Genomic DNA, 21,007 nt, shown 5'->3' on the forward strand with positions numbered 1-21,007 from the left:
CTAAAGCCCTCCCACAGCTGTGGGGTCAAAAGTGCAAACGAAGAACTGGTGTTTCAATCAACAGTAAAAACGTTTCAAAAACAAAGAGCCACTGCAAGCAAAGAGGGCAGTCAAGCCAAAATGGAGGGCGGTTGATTGCGAAATTAAATTGGAGTTTAGTTTTCAAATACATTTTCTGTTCTTCAAATATTTTTGTGGAATAACGTTTTGCGCTCTATTAGAAAATATTTGATTGCACATTTGTAATTTTTTTCTTTTCTTTGAAGCTTCGTTTTTGCTTTCAAAACAATTATTTTTGATTGAAAAGTTAAATGTTTTGCTCTCGAAAAAATACAAATGTAAGCCCATAGCTTGTGCCCATAGAAATAGACGGGGGGCGCGGGATGTTACACAATGCTGGAAAGGGAGTCAGAGTTAAAACGTTTGGGAGCACCATTGTACCAGAGACCATTGTACCATCTAAACCACTGGGAAATATCTTCTCCATACCCGAAAACATTGTATTTTCAAAACTTAAAGTTAAAGACGCAAAACATTTACTTTAAGCAAGGGAAGCATAGAAATAGTGAACATACTGTATAACAGATCTACCGCTTCTTAAACGTGCTTTAAATTATGACAGAACTATAACTCAAATTTATATGCGAATTTGGTCTGGTCACACAAAAAAGTGACATATTACAGCTTTAAGGTTAGAAGATTGGGGTTGAGAGCATTGACGTCCCAAGGATTCCATATAGTACTAACCATACCGCAATTGGATTATTTTATACCTGGGTTTATCTCTGTGAGAAGTGATAGAATAGAGGGTTTGGGTGGTAGGTGTGCTACATTTATCAAAGAAGGTATAGCACAGAGAGATTAATAGTTCCAAAGAACATGAATGTGTGGCAGTGGAGATTTGTAGAAAAGGGAGTAGTATTTCCAAAATGAAAATAAAAGACACTCAAGTAAAACATTTATTTAAACATGAGAAGCATAGAAACAGTGAACATACTCTGTATAACAGATCTGCCGCTTATTAGACTTGCTTTAAATGAGAATGACGGATCTATAACTCAAATTTATATGCACATTTGGTCTGGTCGCCCAAAAGATACATACTGCAGCTTTAAAGGTTAGGGACGTCCCAAGGATCCCAGATAGCACTGGCTAGATACTGGATAGTATCTCCTTCATAAACGAGTGTTAGCTACTCCGACTTAATCTAACAGGTAAAACAGCTCTGTTACATGTGTAAGAAAAGTGTATTCAATATTGATTAAATATGTATAATATCGTATTTTGAAATAGGATTTTCGTATTCGAAATGAACTGTTAGCTAAAGTGTTATTTTACGTTAGTGCTAGCCCTAAAGGCCACGACGCTGTCCAGCCAAGACAATAAAAGACAAACGCCTAGACACAGGCTTAAAGGGTAACATTAAGTAGCATAACGGTTACAACATCTATAACATATGGCTTTGCATTAGTATACGCATCGTGTAGTGTCTTAACACTTGGTACTTTTTATGTAATAAGAAAGACTCTGAATACAAGCAATTGAACGGGAGCTTCACATTTACTCAAATCAAATTGTATTTGTCACATACACATGATTAGCAGATGTTAATGCGAGTGTAGCGAAACGCTTGTGCTGCTAGTTCCGACAATGCAGTAATAACCAACAAGTAATCTAGCTAACAATTTCAAAAAAAGGCAGAACACAGGATCCGCTTCGCGAAAGTCATATTCTTGGTCGTACTGATGGTGAGTTGACGCTGCTCTTATGTTCAGTAGTTCTTCTCGACTGTATGTAATGAAACCTAAAATGACCTGGGGTACCAATGTAAGAAATAACACGTAAAAAAACTGCATAGTTTCCCAGGAACGCCTAGCGAGGCGGCCATCTCTGTCGGCACCGGAACGAGTTAGTACCAGAATAACGTAGAACAACACTGCGCATGACCAAGGGTGCTCCCGCCTTGAAGGGGACATCAGTAATTAACAGAACATAACATTCCTTCTCTTATACAATCAGTTACTTTTACCAAACCACAACTGAAACATTTCCCAGAACTTGTAGTTATTTTGCATCTTTTAATTTGAACTTGAACAGTTCGTTTTTGTTTGTTTGTTTATAAGTCTCGTCTGTCTGGTGGACGGTGCCTTCGTTCTGGGTAACGCCTCAGATTGTCTGGAGGCTCCTGAACATCCTCAGTGTGTGCTTGTTCCTTTATAGCTTCTGCTATAGCAGCACCTTCATCAACATGTTCCCTTCTTTCAGCCTGGGGTCTCTTTACTGCCCCACCGTCCTCTACAGTTCCCTGTGTGTCACTCTCTGGATCTCTCTGTGCCTGTTCTCTCTCGATTGTTGTGCTGTTTTCCATGGAATGCATTTGGTTAATGTGACGCCGCCACATTATGTCTGGGCTCACTTGAACCTGGTAAGTTCTGGGTCCTGTTTGTGTCTTGTCCATTTCCCTCCTCTTCTGTAGTCTCGCACCATCACTTCCTGTCCTGTTTGGAGATGGCGCTCCTGGTCACCGGAGAGCATCTTGGCTTGTTTGTTCAGCACTTCATTACGCCTGTTTGGCTTCATGATGTCCAGCTGTGTGGGAGAGGCCTCCCGAACATCAGTGCGGTTGGGCTTTCATTTGTCGTGGCATGTGGGGTGTTTCGGTAGGAGGCCAGGAACTTGGCCAGTTTTGTTTGCAAAGTCCCTTCATCTCGTTTTGCTGCACGGAGTCCTTGCTATAAGGTTTGCACAAAGCGTTCTGCCAGCCCATTGGTGGCAGGGTGGTACGGAGCTGAGGTTGAGTGTTTGATTCCATTTACTGACATGAATCTTGTAAACTCGTCACTTACAAAACCTTGCGCGTCGTCACTTACCAGCTGCAGTGGCAAACTGAAGCGTGCAAACGTTGTTCTGAGACACTCTATCGTCTGAGCTGAGGCGGAGGAGTCCGTGCAAAACACCTCTGGCCATTTGGAATGGGCATCCACTATAACCAGAAACATGTGCTTTTCAAAGGGACCAGCGTAGTCCACATGAATTCTCTGCCATGGCTCTGCGGGCCATTCCCATGGGTGGACTGGGACAGGAGCAGGCATGTGAAGGGTTTCCAAACATCCGCTACAGTTCTTCGCCATGTTTTCTATCTGTTGATCCAGACCTGGCCACCAGAAGTGGCTCCTTGCGAGCAGCTTCATTTTGACAATTCCAACATGACCTTCATGTAATTGCTGCAAAACTAGATGTTGGCATTTCTGGGGTATCATGACTCTCATTCCCCACATTAAACATCCTTGGTACGTTGTAATTTCGTTTCTCCGATGGAAATACGGAGTCAGCTCCTTTCTGCCAGTAGCTGGCCATCCTGACATGGTGTAGGTGTACACTTGTGACAAGGTCACATCTTTCCTTGTCTCCTGTTTGATAACTGTGCTTGTGACTGGTAGTGCCTCGAGCTGAGCGGTATGGAACATGTCCACTGCATCCACCCTCCTTTGTCTTTCTCTTGTACACGGCAGTCTGGATAATCCATCTGCATTTGTGTGGAGGGATGATGGCTTAAACTCAATGTCATACATATGACTGGCAAGGAACAGGGCATATCGCTGTAACCTGGCTGCTGTCATTGCCGGAATGCCTTTCTTTGGACTGAAAATGGAAAGCAATGGCTGGTGATCTGTAACCAGTGTGAAACGCTTGCCATATAGGTATGGGTGGAATTTCTTGATGCCCCACACTAGTGCCAGTGCTTCTTTGTCGATTTGTGAGTAGTTTTTCTCTGCATCATTCAATGTTCGTGACGCGAATGCAACTGGCCTCTCTGACCCATCTTTCAGTGTGTGTGAAAGGACTGCACCTAAGCCATAAGGGGACGCATCACAAGCCCACTTCACTGGCATTTCAGGGTCGTAATGCATCAGGACCTGTTCAGATGTTATGAGCCGTTTTGCCTCCAAAAATGCATTTTCACACTGCTCTGTCCACCGCCATGTCCTATTCTTTTCCAGGAGCTGATTTAGAGGCTGGAGTACTGCTGAAAGGTTTGGGAGGAATCTTCTGTAGTAATTAATCAGTCCCGTGAAAGATCTCACTTCTGTGATATTTTGTGGTCGTGGTGCCTGTACCACTGCCTCAATTTTGTCCTGTGTTTTGTGCAATCCATTGCAGTCAATCTCATGTCCACAGAAGACAATCTTGTCTTTGCAGAACTCACACTTCTTTAAGTTTGCCTGTAGACCATACTCTTTCAGTCTTTTCAGGACCTCTTCCAGGTTAGCCAGGTGCTCTTTGTCGGTGCGTCCTGTTATGATCATGTCATCCAGGATACACTGGGTTCCTGAGATTCCTTGCAAAATCTGGTCAATAGTTTGTTGCCAAATGGCTGGGGCTGATGCAATGCCAAAAACCAGGCGGTTATACCTGTATAGACCTTTGTGTGTGTTTATTGTCAGGTACTGTTTGGAACTCTCTTCAACCGGTAGCTGCAGGTAAGCCTGTTTCAGATCGATTTTACTGAAGTGTTTCCCACCAGCTAGTGCAGCAAAGATGTCATCCAGACGTGGTAGGGGGTATTGGTCCACATGCAACATTGAATTCACAGTTACCTTGAAGTCCCCACACATTCTAACAGACCCGTCTTTCTTCACAATAGGAACTATGGGTGTGGCCCATTCGCTTCTGTCCACTTTCGTCAGGATCCCTGTATCCTGCAAGTGATCGATTTCCGCTTCCACCTTTGGTCTCAGGGAGTATGGAACAGATCTGGCTTTGCAGAATTTGGGGGTTGCATCATCTCTTAGTACAAGTTTTGCTGTGAAGCCTTTTACTGTTCCCATCTGATCACTGAAAACTGTGTTGTATTTCTTCCGCAAGTGTTCCAGTGTTTGGTCTGTGCCTTTCTCTTTGGACTGGAACGTGTGGAGCATTTAAGTCACACCAGTTCAGCTTTATTTTTGAAAGCCATTCCCTGCCAAATAATGGGGGGCCAGTTCCAGGCACCACATACAGCTGTAACTGCTGTGTTTGCCCCCCATAATGCACTCTGACCTGCAACGCCCCCATTGGGCTCAATCTCTCTCCTGAGTATGTCTTCAGCAACACATTTGTGTTCTTCAGCTTGATAGCCTTAAAGTGCTCATTGTAGACAGTAGTGGAAATTATAGACACTGCAGATCCTGTGTCCAGCTCCATTTTGAGGGGTTTGCCTTCGATATCTGGTGTCACCCATATTATGCTACTGCTGGGAGAAGTCACTGTGTTTAACTCCATTGTACCAATTAATCGTTCATCTGAATCACTGCCACTGTTCTCTGCTAGTGCATTCAGACCCTTTAATTTGGTAAGTTTTCCTGTTGTGACTGAATTTTGCTTTGCATGCTCTTTGAATGTGCCCCCTTCTACTGCATTTGTGACAAATTTCGTCTTTAAAACGGCAGTCCTCTGCTCTGTGACCATCTGTCATACCTGTTGCATTTTTCGGCCACACGGGAGCGCTGTCGACTGCGTGAACTTGTGCAGGGAAATTTGTGACAGGTCAGTACTTTTACTTTGCAACTCAAATGCATCTTTAGTCGCGATTTCCATAGCCACAGCAATTTCAACAGCCTTTGCAAACGTGAGCTCTGATTCTGTGAGCAAACGTTTTTGAATGTGTTCATGTTTCAGTCCACAAACCAATCTATCCCTTAATGTGTCATTTAGGTTCTCTCCAAACTGGCAATGTTCAGACAGTTTCTTCAACACTGCTACATATGTACTAACACCCTCCCCCTCATTCTGATCTCTTTTGTGGAAATGAAAACGTTCCGCGATGAGGAGTGGTTTAGGTGATAGGTGATTTTGCAATATCTCCACAATCTCTGAATGTTTTATTTGAGGGCTTCAGAGGGGCAGTCAGATCTCTTAGCAGACTGTATGTTTTTGGGCCAATTAAACTCAACAACGCTGGTACTCTTTTGTTTTCAGCAATGTCGTTTGCAATGAAGTACTGTTCCAGTCGTTCAATGTAAGTTGCCCAGTTTTCTTGCGTGTCATCAAACACATCTATTTTCCCGATGCTAGCCATTCTCTTTACCCCCGGCTCCACGGGTCTTTGATCTGCCGCCTCGTTCTCGTCAGCTCTCCCCTCGTCTTCACTGCTTGCTAGCTGTTGTGCTACAGGGTCAAAATCTTCCTCTCTTCCTACGAACTCCATCTGTATTCGTGATGCACACTGCAGGTAATCAGTTTGTACCATGAACCGTGCTTGTGCCCACAATGTTCCCCAATGCTGGAAGGGGGGCCTGAGTGAAACAGTTTGGGAACTCCTGCTGTAGAGTCATTGTACCATCTAAATCACTGTGACATGCTCTACATGACCATGTGTGGACACCTGCTTGTCGAACATCTTGTTTCAAACTCATGTGCATTAATATGGAGTTGGTCCCCCCTTTGCTGCTATAACAGCCTCCACTCTTCTGGGAAGGCTTTCCACTAGATGTTGGAACATTGCTGCTATAACAGCCTCCATTCTTCTGGGAAGGCTTTCCACTAACCTCGCTTAGGGTATTGTCATGCTGAAACAGGAAAGGGCCTTCCCCAAACTGTTGCTTCAAAGTTGGAAGCACAGAATTGTCTAGACTGTCATTATATGCTGTAGCGTTAATATTTCCTTTCACTGGAACTAAGTAAAAAAACAACCCCAGACCATTATTCCTCCTCCACCAAACTTTACATTTGGGACTATGCATTGGGGCAGGTAGCGCTCTCCTGGCATCCACCAAACCCAGATTTGTCCGTCGGGACTGCCAGATGGTGAAGCTTGATTAATAACTCCAGAGAACGCATTTCCACTGCTCCAGAGTCCAACGTGTTGCGCATGGTGTTCTTAGGCTGGTGCTCGGCCATGGAAACCCATTTCGTGAACCTCCCAACAAACAGTTATTGTACTGAAGTTGCTTCCAGAGGCAGTTTGGAACTCAGTAGTGAGTGTTGCAACCGAGGACAGATTCAGCACGCGACAGTACTTTTCTGTGAGCTTGTGTGGCCTACCACTTCGCAGCTGAGCTGTTGTTGCTCCTAGATATTTCCACTTTATTTTGAAATGTAAAGATTAACTAAATGGAGTCTTCCTCTCTTCACATTAATGGCAAATGATTGCATCTTGTTATTAACCTGTTTATTGTTATGAATAAGCCTGTCCATAATATCCCCCACTTGTACAAAGTACTAGTCTACTTGCCTGTTTTCAATGCTAAACTTCAACCACTAGAAACTGTGCATAAGCATGGTCTAAAGTTTGTGAGAAGATGAGCACATTTTCATGTCAAGTTCAGTTTTTATAAAATGACAACTTTTGCTTAAACTGACACACGTGTGTTTTAGGGTCCGTTTCGTACATATGCACGGTTTATAAATGAGGCCCCAGGCCAGGGTTTGAGAAATCAATTTGAGAAGGTTGTAAATTATCTCAATCTAAAGGCACAACCTAGATTGGAGCTAATGTCTTTAGTTGAACATGTTATTACTCGAACCTAGTGAAAGTGATAAACTGACACGTTTATATTTTTGTCAAAAACTACTTTATATCGAAAGTGTCTTTGATTTGACGGCTTGCACTTGCGCAGATCGTCTTGAGACGCCAGTTAGACCCGATTTACGTGTTTCTACGCATGAGTCGCCATGACATCACCTACAAGTGTGTGTGTAGCTCCCTTCAGTAACCACGAGCACAACCATTCCTGGCGGCTTTATTCTGTAGTTTTAGTCAGAAGTATCACCTTCCGTGAGAACTATAAAGTAAATGAAAAATACAGTTAAGCACACTCTTACAACCTTATCTTAGGAGTGACTTATTAGCTTGGTATAACTCTGAAGTGCTTACATACATAACAGTTTAGCCGGAGCTTTAACAGTATCAGATTAAACACATGAATAAAGGAAAAATACCTCATTGGCTGCTTATTACAGAAGGGAGGAAATCAAACTTCACACTTATTATTCCTGGCATGAATTCACACTTCATCCTAACATACACGCTTCAACCTTTATGAACTACACCCGATGACATGAAAACTTAGCTAACACAGCGCGGGATTGCCTTCCCTCCAAAAGTGTGTTGCTACAATAAGGATCCCCGTTACAACAGTATTAGCTACGTAGTTCCGCTTGTATTATCATTTCCCCCGCACAGCGGACACATAAACAATTCAAACAAAAGACAACGACATAACCTGTAAGTCTAACTATCAGTTACAGTGTGATCGGATTTCTATTGGTGAATCAGTTTAAGTCTGTCTTCATACTGCGCTGTCTTTCGTAGAACGGACATTGCTACATCACCACAAGAGGCCACCATTCTTTAACTATTTGCAAATTTCTCAAAGTTGATAATTAGTTTATTACAGGTTTTTTTGCTGCAGTGATTCAATTCACCAAGACATAATTTTCAAATTGAAAGGTTATATTTTATTATGGTTCAGTTTCATTCACTATTGATGGTGGTGACTGATAACTCAAGGGTGGCCAGTAAACGTATATTACTATATTATATTTAGTAACAGGGCAGTGTGCAATATTTATGAAGAATATAATTGAACTATTCTTACTATACAGTACATGTACTAAAATACATGAAGTCCACAGGTCAGTTCATCTGGATACTTCAAAACTCCTAAGAACTTCACAAATCCAGTGTGTGGGTCTTCCAGTGAGTTGGAGATGATCGAGGAACCATGGCACCGTTTGAAACCTTGACATGGACTGTAAGAGAGAAATTTCTGATTTGCACATTTTGTGGCTTGTCTTGTTTAAAAAAACAAATTATCAATGTAAATATTTCCTTTATGAAATATGAATCAAAGTTATTAGCCTACTATATAGTGTAATGAAACAGGCAGGGAGCAGGTCTCGAACCCTCAACCTTCTAGCCCGAAGTCCAGCGCCCTATCGACTGTGCCCCAAAAGCAAGCTCGAACGGCAGAGTTGATATCCTCACGTATAAACCCAGAGTCATTACACTAGTCTTAGTTTCAATTTTACTGAAACCTTGTAGAAACAAACATGGTAGAGAGAAGTACATTTCAGTAACATTTATTGACTGGATTTGCAGATATCAGGTTATCTTGGGTTTGGTGTCATATCTTTAAATGTAATGTATGGTGGTGATTTATTTCTTCTCTATTTGCAGATACATTTTATACTTCTAAACATTGAACCCTGTCTCACATATGATCGCTTCATCTATAAAATAGGTGACAGATATTGCAGAATGTGTAGGCCTGGTAAGGACTTTGTGTATTTTTATGAGGAGTTAATTATAATCATAAAAACAATAATAAATATGATAATAATACCAAAAGGTCATTACTTTCTGTTTTTCTTTTCAACAGGATATCGTGTAAATAGTCATTGTACTACATCTACATTCACTTCCTGTGTGCCCTGTATTGACTCCACCTTCCTTGATGAGCCCAGTGATAAAACAACATGCAACAACTGTACCACATGTGATCCAGGTGAGAATTCTGTGTTCTGGGCATAAACACTGAGCTACTTTACTATATCAGCTGTTTTAATGAAATACATCAGGCTTTACATTTAGCTTCAGATACCAAGTGACATGTTTTCTCCATAGGTTTGGGTTTGAAGGTAAAGCAGCCATGTAGACCTTCATCAGACACTGTCTGTGGGACACTGGAGGGGTTCTACTGTCTAGACCCAACTAAGGATGGTTGTAGAGCAGCCCAGAGACACATCAGCTGTAAACCTGGTCAATACATCAGTCACACAGGTTGGTCTTCTGTTTCATCATAATACTAATTGTGTTGTCATAATTCAATTGAGTCAAGTTGTTAACTTCATTGTGAATCATCATTACAGTTAATGGAATTAAAAATAAAGGGGGGAACAAATGTGATTTTCATTAATATTTCAACATGTATTTCTGCAGGAACAACATCTACAGATACTGTGTGTGCTGACTGCCCTGGTAAAACTTATTCAGATGGATCATTAACATCTTGTCAACCACATACAGAGTAAGTGTGGACATTTATTAGTTAGTTCAAAAGGTTATTCCCCTGAAGATATAAATACATTAATATACTCAAATAGAAACTTTAAAAAACATACCTCTGTTTATGTCTTTAACATAGATGTAAATTCTTGGAAACTCCTTGGTTGGATTCAGAATGTGGAGTTTCCTCACTTCTCACAGCTGGAATCATAGCTGGTGTTCTATTTTTCCTGATAGGCACCATAGCTGGTGTTTGTATATTTATGAGGAGAAGAGAAATAGGGAGAAATATAAAAAACTTGGGTAAGATGACTGGAATTGTATTTGTACCATTCATTGTTTTCATTGCCTGTGATATTCAGTTTACTCTGTGAATGCTACATGTTTTACTTCTCATATAGAGTAGATTACTACTGTTTGTTATCGTCATGGTTACATGGTATGTTTATTACAATATTGAACATCTGTCTTTTTTATAGGCTCTCAAATACCTACACAGGTATGTTTTGGAAATCAATGAATATATTTCATCATGTTGTATTACTTTGTGCTTTCTTCTGACTGAAATTTGAATTTATTGAGCCAGTTTTCCAGATAGAGATTACGCCTTTTTAAGCATTTTGTCCATTTAATCTCCATTGAATGTGCTTCTTAGTGCAGGACTGAGTGTAATCTCTGTCTGGGAAACTGGCCCAATGTGAATGACTAATTACTGTTTCTATCTGATAGGCATCCCCAGATCAGGAAATACCAATGCTGTCTGGGGGAAACGGTAAGGCACACCTTCAAGGTTTTCTAAATATGTGTACACAATAGTTTGAGTTAAAAGAATTTCAAACATATTTATAAGTAAATGTATATGGTTTATAACTTCAAGTCATCAATGATAAGACCAATGATATGATACAAGAATATAGGACAAGCTATGTAAATGAATTACTGATAAATTACAAATGACTTCTCTCCCCAGATTCAAGCCCCCGTCACAGTCAGGGAGTCAACGGTGTGTAATCTGGCTGGTCCAGCCATCTCTAGTAAATCTTAACACTACATGTTAAATTTTATATTGTAGAATCTGGTTGGTATAAGGACCACTGTGCCTTTGTATCACATGGGGATGTTTGAAACTTACTCCTCAGCCTGAACTGTTCCCACTTGTGTCACCGAATAGCTAGCTTTTTGTGTGGGCACCACTGGTAAGATGCTTCAGAGGGGAGGTCACATATCAGCTTCTGCCTACAGCCTACAGACTGGTCTAAAATGGAAAGGACCATGTGATGAGTATAAATTAGCTTCACCTTGCTAGGAAACAGCTTCAGTAGCTGAGAACCCTCTGCTCTGCCTACAGACTGGTCTAAAATGGGAAGGACCATGTGATGAGTATAAATTAGCTTCACCTTGCTAGGAAACAGCTTCAGTAGCTGAGAACCCTCTGCTCTGCCTACAGACTGGTCTAAAATGGGAAGGACCATGTGATGAGTATAAATTAGCTTCACCTTGCTAGGTAACAGCTTTAGTAGCCGAGAACCCTCTGCTCTGCCTACAGACTGGTCTAAAATGGAAAGGACCATGTGATGAGTATAAATTAGCTTCACCTTGCTAGGTAACAGCTTCAGTAGCCGAGAACCCTCTGCTCTGCCTACAGACTGGTCTAAAATGGAAAAGAGCATGTGATGAGTATAAATTAGCTTCACATTGCTAGGAAACAGCTTCGGGAGGTGAGAACCCTCAGCTCTGCCCAGGGGGAAGTCAAATGTGTGTATAACTTCAAGACCACAACATCTATGTCAGCCCAGACTATGGAACTCCAAACGGGACTTGATAATATCTTGAGACACAGATTACTGGATACTGGTGCAGGATGCAGCATTCGTTTGGAGAAGGTTCCCCAGAAATGAGAAACATCGTCAAACATGGTTAAATGGATAACTTTACACTACAAGAACATCAAGATCAGGCTCATAGAAGTAGACGAGGACATCAACAAACAGATACAACTTCACTATAGACTGTATGGATCACAGAAGGGTGTAAAGACAATATTTCAGGAACTATCCTGAATGGCTTCCACTCTCTCACATTAAAATGCAGAATAAGTATTGTAGAAGAGTGCATGTCCACTCAGTCACCTGTGGTGTCCCCACCCTGTTCATCCTCTGCCTACTTCCACTTGGTCATGTAGTCAGATGACTTGGGGTCCTCTTCCAGTTTTGCGGATGACATGCATGTCTACATTAAAATGGCCCCAAATCTTCAAAGTATATGCTTGGTTAAAGCTCAACATTCAAAAACATGTAACAAGCTGTCCTTCAGGGGGCAGTCTGGGGGTGTTTGGCTCCAGGAGAAGAGAACACCGCCTGGATGATCTTCAATCTCAGCCTCTTATGCTGGAAGACATGACATAAACTCTTTATGAATCCTTCATTATGTATGCCTTACTATTAATGCCTTGCATGATTGTTATAGAAATGTTTGTGGTCACACGCACATCCTTTAAAACTTACAGTACCAGTCAAAAGTTGACACCTACTCATTAATGTTTTTTTCTTTATTTTTACTATTTTCTACATTGTAGAATAATAGTGAAGACATCAACACTATGAAATGACATATGGAATCATGTGTTAACCAAATTTAATTGTATTTTAGATTCTTCAAAGTAGCGACCCTTTGCCAGCTTTGTAAACTCTTGGCATTCTCTCAACCAGCTTCACCTGGAATGTGTTTCCAACAGTCTTGTTGGCTGCATTTCCTTCACTCTGCGGTCCAACTCATCTCAAACCATCTCAATTGGGTTCAGGTCAGGTGATTGTGTAGGCTAGGTCATCTGATGCAGCACTTCATCACTCTCCTTGGTCGAATAGCTCTTACACAGCTTGGAGGTGTGTTGGATTATTGTCCTGTAGAAAAACAAATGATAGTCCCACTAAGCGTATTGCTGTGGTAGCCATACTGGTTAAGTGTACCTTGAATTCTAAATAAACCACACATGTGGGAACCACACATGCAGAGATCATCCGCTCACCTACTCTGTCTCACAAAGACACGGAGGTTGGAACAAAACATTTCAGATTTGGTCTCATCTGACTAAAAGACTGATTTCCACCGGTCTAATGTCCATTGCTCGTGTTTCTTGGCCCAAAGAAGTCTATTCTTCTTATTGGTGTCCTTTTAGTAGTGTTTTTTTTTTTTGTTGCAGTCATTTGACCATGGAGGCCTCATTCACGTAGTCTCCTCTGAACAGTTGATATGAAGATGTGTCTGTTTAACTATGTGAAGCATTTATTTGGGCTGCAATTTCTGAGGCTGGTAACTCTAATGCACTTATCCTCTGCAGCAGAGTTAACTCTGGGTCTTCCTTTCCTGTGTCGGTCCTCATGAGAGCAAGTTTCATCATAGCGCTGAAAGTTTCTTTTAGTGCAGACGAGAACCATTCTAATTGTTCCGTATGGACTGTTGTTTCTCTTTGCTTATTTGAGCTGTTTTTACCTTGCCGTTCTTTACCAAATAGGGCTATCTTCTGTATACCACCCATACCTTGTCACAACACAACTGATTGGCTCAAACGCATTAAGAAGGAAATAAATTCCACAAATGTCCTTTTAACAAGGCACACTCCAGGTGACTACTTCAGGAAGCTAGTTGAGATAATGCCAAGAGTGTGCAAAGCTGTCATCAAGGCAAAGGGTGCCTACTTTGAAGAATCTCAAACATAAACTATATTTGGATTTGTTTAACACTTTTTTTGGTTACTACGTGATTCCATATGTGTTATTTCATAGTTTGTACAATAATAGTGAAGACATCCAATGTAGAAAATAGTAAATATAAAGAAAAACCCATGAATGAGTAGGTGTGTCCAAACTTTGGAGTGGTACTGTAGGTGCTGGCCTATTAAAGTCTAGATAAAAAAAAGGGTTTAACTGTTGTCATTAAAGGTGGTATTAATTAAGGAGCCTATACAGTGTCCAGGCCTTTCTGTTCTTTATATAACTACATCATTGGTTACTAGATCATTGCTTACGGTGACAGCATGATAAGGATGACTATGAATGAGGAGAGAGGTCAGTCATGTCCTGGTCTGTACTCCAGATTACTATGAATGAGGAGAGAGGTCAGTCATACCCTGGTCTGTACTCCAGATTACTATGAATGAGGAGTGAGGTCAGTCATACCCTGGTCTGTACTCCAGATTACTATGAATGAGGAGAGAGGTCAGTCATACCCTGGTCTGTACTCCAGATTACTATGAATGAGGAGAGAGGTCAGTCATGTCCTGGTCTGTACTCCAGATTACTATGAATGAGGAGTGAGGTCAGTCATGTCCTGGTCTGTACTCCAGATTACTATGAATGAGGAGAGAGGTCAGTCATACCCTGGTCTGTACTCCAGATTACTATGAATGAGGAGAGAGGTCAGTCATACCCTGGTCTGTACTCCAGATTACAATGAATGAGGAGAGAGGTCAGTCATGTCCTGGTCTGTACTCCAGATTACTATGAATGAGGAGAGAGGTCAGTCCTGGTCTGTATCCAGGTTACTATGAATGAGGAGAGGTCAGTCATGTCCTGGTCTGTACTCCAGATTACTATGAATGAGGAGAGAGGTCAGTCATACCCTGGTCTGTACTCCAGATTACTATGAATGAGGAGAGAGGTCAGTCATGTCCTGATCTGTATCCAGGTTACTATGAATGAGGAGAGAGGTCAGTCATGTCCTGGTCTGTACTCCAGATTACTATGAATGAGGAGAGAGGTCAGTAATACCCTGGTCTGTACTCCAGATTACTATGAGTGAGGAGAGAGGTCAGTCATGTCCTGGTCTGTAATTACTCCAGGACCACTAGGCTGTTGTTGCTCTGCAGGTTCAGAGAGTCAATGGTCTCCTGGCAGACATGGACCTCTCTCCTCTGGACTTCTCTCTCCACTTTCAGTGCCCAGGTGAGCTGCTTCGTTTGACCTTTAACCTCAGCTGCTTCCTGTTTCTTCTGGAACACTTCCTCCAGCAACTGGACTACAACCTAGTGGATCAATGACAAATACCTTGTATTGACATTAGATTTAGTTCATGTCTGTTAATGCTACTGACACTAGAGGGCAGTACAACCTATCCTATGACCGTATGTAAGCCCTGTGTTGCTGGAGATACATCATCTAAACCCTTTCTTTTACATTGAACTCAGCTGCTTCCTGTTTAGTCTTAGTTAATATATGTTAATGCTACCGACAGTAGAGGTCAGTACAACCTAGCCAGTGACCGGTTGTATGCTCTTTCTAAATAATACACTTATTTTGTTTCAACGGACTCACTAGTGTGCAGACTCACCAAAACAAGTATATTATATTCTAGCACATGCTGACATGGTGATAAGGACATGGACAGAGTCAACTGATAATATGATTACATTTGTGACAATCCTCTTGTGGTTCTGTAAAATAATATGATTGGAGCTGTAACATTCTGTGGCATCAGTCAGAATAAAGGATCAGTTGGAAGATTGTTATGAGTCGCTTCACTTGACTCAACCACTTTCAGGATCTCTCATTGAAGACACGTTTATTATGATCCCTAGTAGCTACTGTTCCTGGGGAAGCAGGGATTCTGAGCCTCCATACATCTACAAGGTCTAACGATCAAATCATATTTGATTTTGATGATCACATTTGATGATGATCACTGAATGATTCCCTTCACAATTCAGAGTTAAAGACAGACCTATGATGCTGGAGATACATTATCTACACCAGTGGAGGCTGCTGAGGGGAGGACGGCTCATAATAATGTCTGGAACAGAGCAAATGGAATGGCATCAAACACATGGGAGCCACGTTTTTGATGTATTTGATACCATTCTACAGATTCAGCTCCAGGCCTTACCATGAGCCCATCCTCCCCAATTAAGGTGCCACCAACCTCCTGTGATCTACACCCTTTCTGTGTAAGACTTCTCACAAAGACAAAAAGCCTGGAGGATTGCACAGTAAATGGATCAATGAGAAATATGTTTGTATTGATATTGGCTTGACATTAGACATTTGAGTTCATTTCTGTTAATGCTACTGCCACTAGAGGGAAGTACAACCTATCTTGTGACCAGATGTAAGCCCTGTGTTGCTGGAGATACATTATCTAAACCCTTTCTTTTACAATACCTGCCAGTCTTTGAGGTTTCTCATTGAAGCATTGCTTGACATAATCAATGCACTTGCCCTAGTCTATTTTCTTAGACATCCATGAGCAAAAGTTACATCACACTATAATGTATTTTGGTATCATTAAGTGTTTTGCAAGGCTTTTCACAAAGAACCACAAAGAACCAGACTTAAGCAGAAAGAGGTGTAGCCATGTTTCAGACTGGAGAGGCAGGGGTTCACTTATGTTCTGTGGTTAGAAAGAGGATGTTTTGACTCTTATTGTAAAAGTCACAAACACAGCAAGTTTCCAACAGCACACATGGTAGTTATGCTGTATTCTATTCTATTCTACACAGACACACAAGTATTCCGGTTTTCTACCTTTGTCTCTTTAAGAGGAAGTGTAGAGTATAAACAAAGTTATCTGATGAAGTAACTGGAAAGGTGTGTCGCAACCTGCATCAGGGTGTCATTCTCCTCCTCCATTACCATGAGTTAGTTCCTCATACTGTCATGTAAACAGGTGAACTGAACATAAAGTGTTGTGCTATATTTAGACACAATGGAAACAACTGAATAGTCCCAAAATTGCCAACTACCTGCCAGTTAAGCTAAATCATGAGCAGCTGTAGTATTTAAAGATAAAGGACCTAGGTCTGATTCACACATCTAGCCTCATCTACAAATCTACCCCCTCAATGCATGATCCTACTGTCCATACTGTACCGTTCTGGATAGCTGGGCAAACCTGTCCTTCACTATCTTCCTGGACAGGGTCTGTAGCTGGGCAAACCTGTCCTTCACTATCTTCCTGGACATGGTCTGTAGCTTGACTAACCTGTCCTTTACTATCTTCCTGGACATGGTCTGTAGCTTGACTAACCTGTCCTTTACTATCTTCCTGGACATGGTCTGTAGCTTGACAAACCTGTCTTCAGCTGTTGTCTCAACTCATCCTGCTGGCCTTTAGCAGTGATCAGCTCTCCTTCCTTTATGGACACAGTTCTACACAAGGAACTCACTGTACCTGCAGAGTACAAATACAGTATTGATTGGGAAAACATACAATAAGAGTGTCACCTTTATTGACAGGATTGTCCAAACATTTCAGATCTCAGGGGGTGAGGGCTAAGGGTTGATTTGGGATTGTGGGCTAATCCTCCCCCAGTTTAGGCTCAAAAGTTGTGTTTGATACTGTATCTCCATGCGTACACACCAGAAGAGATCACATGATTCATCCTAGCCTCTAACTCCCTCATCAGTGGTTTGTTGGTTCTCTCCACTTCTCTCATCTGTTCAGTGACACTCTGTTGTCTTCCTCCTCACTGTTCACAGCATTCTCTGTAACTCTGAAGAGCTGTGTTTGTGGCCATGTTCCAAGACTTAGACAAGGCCCCCATGCAAGATTAGATCTGTTTTAGGTCTTATACCAGACGATAACATTACATGCAGCCTATATAATTAAAATGTTAACAAATAATGAATTCCTAACTCTGACGAGTTTACTCAGGGTTAACCTCATTCTGTATGGCTTGGTGTCTGTGTTAAGAAAATGTTCAATCCCAATGATAATTACTAATTACTAACAATCAATAGCTTTGACTAATCCCAGAGGTTTGTAAGACCATGGGTATAATAATAATTAGTAAAAGACTCAGCTTATGCAAAAGGCTAGTACCGTTTATTCAGAGAACGTTCTAAAGTCAAGAATACAAAAACATCAATTCTATAGCTGCGCACATACTTCCACACACAAACAGTATGTATCCTAGGCACATACTGTATCACTACCCAGCCGACAAAGATTAGGGAGACCTTGAGAAGTACTCCCTGTCCTCACCCAAATCTCTAGTCAGGTCGGCACCGAATTTTGCTCTGACAGTCTGTGTTTCAGATACTATAAAGACATATTGTACAGTTATTAAATGTTTTCAGGGTGGAATATTCTAATCATTCATTTAAACATATAAATTCCATTTTCAATCTGTCTCAGATCGAGTTGCTTCTCTGTCCAACAGGGCTGGGAACCCTCCATGTTCAGGACCCCTCCCAGGGCTGGCATCTCTCAGCCTGTGGAGCTCCACTTCTATCCAAGCTATCTCCTGGCTCTTCTCCTGCACCTCCTTCTCCACCTCCCTCTGATTCCTGTCCTCCTCTGATAGACACACTATCAACTCCACCTTTAATACCAAGAAACACACAGAAAAGTATGTGAGGTGACCAAGGTTACTTCAGCTCCTCATTTGAACTATTTGATTTCTATACCAATGTGGCTTTTCATTGGTTTAATTTTAGTGTGACAGGTTTTATATTTAATAATAGATGTGTGTTGTGCTCTGTTTGATCTGATGTCAGTTTTAGTTTGAAGAGTCTTGTAACCTGAAGCTTCAAGGTTTTACTTTAATTTTGGTTTCTTTTTAATTTGGTTTAAGTTTAAATGTTGGTCCACCTTTATGGTTCAAAGGCAGAGGGATAGACACTATTATAGTTAGATCACTTTTATACTGTAGTTAGTGTCAGGGATAGAAGGATAGACACTATTATAGTTAGATCACCTTTATACTGTAGTTAGTGTCAGGGATAGAAGGATAGACACTATTATAGTTAGATCACCTTTATACTGTAGTTAGTGTCAGGGATAGAGGGATAGACACTATTATAGTTAGATCACTTTTATACTGTAGTTAGTGTCAGGGATAGAAGGATAGACACTATTATAGTTAGATCACTTTTATACTGTAGTTAGTGTCAGGGATAGAGGGATAGACACTATTATAGTTAGATCACTTTTATACTGTAGTTAGTGTCAGGGATAGAGGGATAGATGACACTGTTATAGTTAGATCACTTTTATACTGTAGTTAGTGTCAGGGATAGAAGGATAGACACTATTATAGTTAGATCACTTTTATACTGTAGTTAGTGTCAGGGATAGAGGGATAGACACTATTATAGTTCGATCACTTTTATACTGTAGTTAGGGTAAGATATAGCGGGATAGATGACACTGTTATAATTACAGTACTTTTATACGGTAGTTAGGGTAAGATATAGAGGGATAGATGACACTATTAAAGTTATAGCCCTTTTATACTGTAATATAATAATATATAATAATACTGAAAATAAGAATTTGTTCTTAACTGACTTGCCTGGTTAAATAAAGGTAAAATAAAAAATATATATATTGACTATGAAACAAATAGGACATGGCCTGCTTATGAGTTGCCATGAAAGAAAGTTATATGAATTCAACTTAAAATGGCGAAAACAGGCGATCATAGCTAAATGCTTTTGGTTAGCTTGAGAATAATAATTGCATGATTTATCATTCTACGGTATGTATGTAATATAGTATAATATTATGAACCGACACTGAATCGTAGGAGCTAACTACCAGGGATGAAACTGCGGGCCCAAAATGTGAACACTTTTTTGTTGTTGCACTGAAACATGCAGGGGGAAATGGAGGTTAACTAATTAAACAACAAAGAATATGATCTACATGATCAGTGTGTGTAAAATAAAAAGTGGTTCATGTGAATCTAACTCACAGCTATAAAATGTAAAGAAAGCAATCCAATGTTATTTGTTGCCTAGACTTTACTGCAAATGACCCTCAAGTCTTGAAAAAAAACACAATACAATAATATTGCACTTGGGGGGGAAAAAGGAAAAAACATTTTAAAGTAGAAATATTATGAACCAAATAGGCATTCTATTTTTGCTCTATTATAGTGGCCACTATAGACATTGATCAAGTGCACAAGGCTACATGTGTGCAAAAATAACTTCACTGAGTAAAAAAAGGATAATCCCCCCCATCTCTCTCTCTCTCTCTCTCTCTCACACACGTTACTGTCAAGTTCAACACAACAAAAACTATATCTTTGGGCTACACTGCACATTATTACATTGTACACTTTCTGCCTGTGGACATCTGTTCTACAATGTACAATGTTTCTCACAAAGTGAGAAAGAGGGAAAGTGTGTGGTGTTCCTTTCACCTCTATAGTGGCATCCAGTTTATGCCAGCTCCTGCTACACTTGTTTAACAAGAAACAACTCATTTTCACCTAATTCTCTCATTCTGAAAATTAACCACATACTGTAGAGGGAAAACATTAGCTAACAGATAGTGGTTAGTTCGTTAGCTAGTTAACGTTTCACACAGATTGCCAGGGTCCAGTAAGCAACTAACGCGTTATAAATTGAGGAATGGCATGGAGTCGTATAACAGTTAATACTATAGCTTATTGGTTAGGTTATTAATGTTAGCTCATCTGATGTTGTAAAGTTAGATAGCTAAAGTTAGCTGTCTGACTTTATTAGCAAGCTAATTTTCACACCATAAACTCAATTATTTGATCAGATAAATTGGCTAATGTTGCTCAACATTTCTCTGGCTAGCTAACAGAGAATTCGACCCAACTAGCAAGATACTTAACAATGCTAATATTTGTTCCACCACACTTTCTCCCTCAACTCAAACTTTCCAAATGCCAGTAGTTTTTTTCGGTTACAGCTCATGAAGTACACTTCATCACCTTCTCACCCTCGAGTCCGTGACCGACGTAAAGACAGATAATGACACTTATTAATATCCAACTTGAAACTGTCGGTGCCTCCGGTGTCAGGCTTCTCTCCTAACGTTTCCTCTTCGTTATCGTTCAGGGGACGCGCTGCTGTAACGAGTAAATTGGTTATCTTCTGTTGTCATGTGAACGACTGTCTGACCCCTGGACACAGCAGCCAGTATTGCTCCAAACGCGCATCACTCGTACGCTTACAGCCAGTTCGTTTGCATCACTGAACTACTAGCTATGTAGAGGTTGGACGGAAGACCGCCCAGTGCTGCTTACCTGAGACGCCATCACCACACAGT

The 21,007-nt window shown here is 40.9% G+C and overlaps 1 protein-coding gene and 1 long non-coding RNA gene across 2 annotated transcripts; one reads left to right on the plus strand and one right to left on the minus strand.

The window, feature by feature from the left end:
* Positions 1-8,648: 8,648 nt before the first annotated feature.
* Positions 8,649-13,948, plus strand: LOC115126364 (tumor necrosis factor receptor superfamily member 5-like). Its single transcript, XM_029655972.2, has 9 exons — positions 8,649-8,735; positions 9,161-9,254; positions 9,363-9,488; positions 9,608-9,763; positions 9,923-10,010; positions 10,128-10,291; positions 10,468-10,487; positions 10,718-10,760; positions 10,959-13,948. Exons 1-9 carry the CDS (start codon positions 8,706-8,708, stop codon positions 10,997-10,999), a joined length of 762 nt encoding a protein of 253 aa, XP_029511832.1. The 5' UTR covers positions 8,649-8,705; the 3' UTR covers positions 11,000-13,948.
* Positions 13,949-17,781: 3,833 nt separating this feature from the next.
* On the minus strand, positions 17,782-20,978 carry LOC115126365 (uncharacterized). Its single transcript, XR_003863137.2, has 2 exons — positions 20,670-20,978; positions 17,782-18,302 (listed from the first exon to the last, which is right to left on the minus strand). It is a non-coding gene; the product is annotated as an uncharacterized LOC115126365 (long non-coding RNA).
* Between the last annotated feature and the right edge of the window lie 29 nt (positions 20,979-21,007).

This window comes from Oncorhynchus nerka, linkage group LG7 (assembly GCF_034236695.1).
Source record: "Oncorhynchus nerka isolate Pitt River linkage group LG7, Oner_Uvic_2.0, whole genome shotgun sequence".
Taxonomy (NCBI): domain Eukaryota; kingdom Metazoa; phylum Chordata; class Actinopteri; order Salmoniformes; family Salmonidae; genus Oncorhynchus; species Oncorhynchus nerka.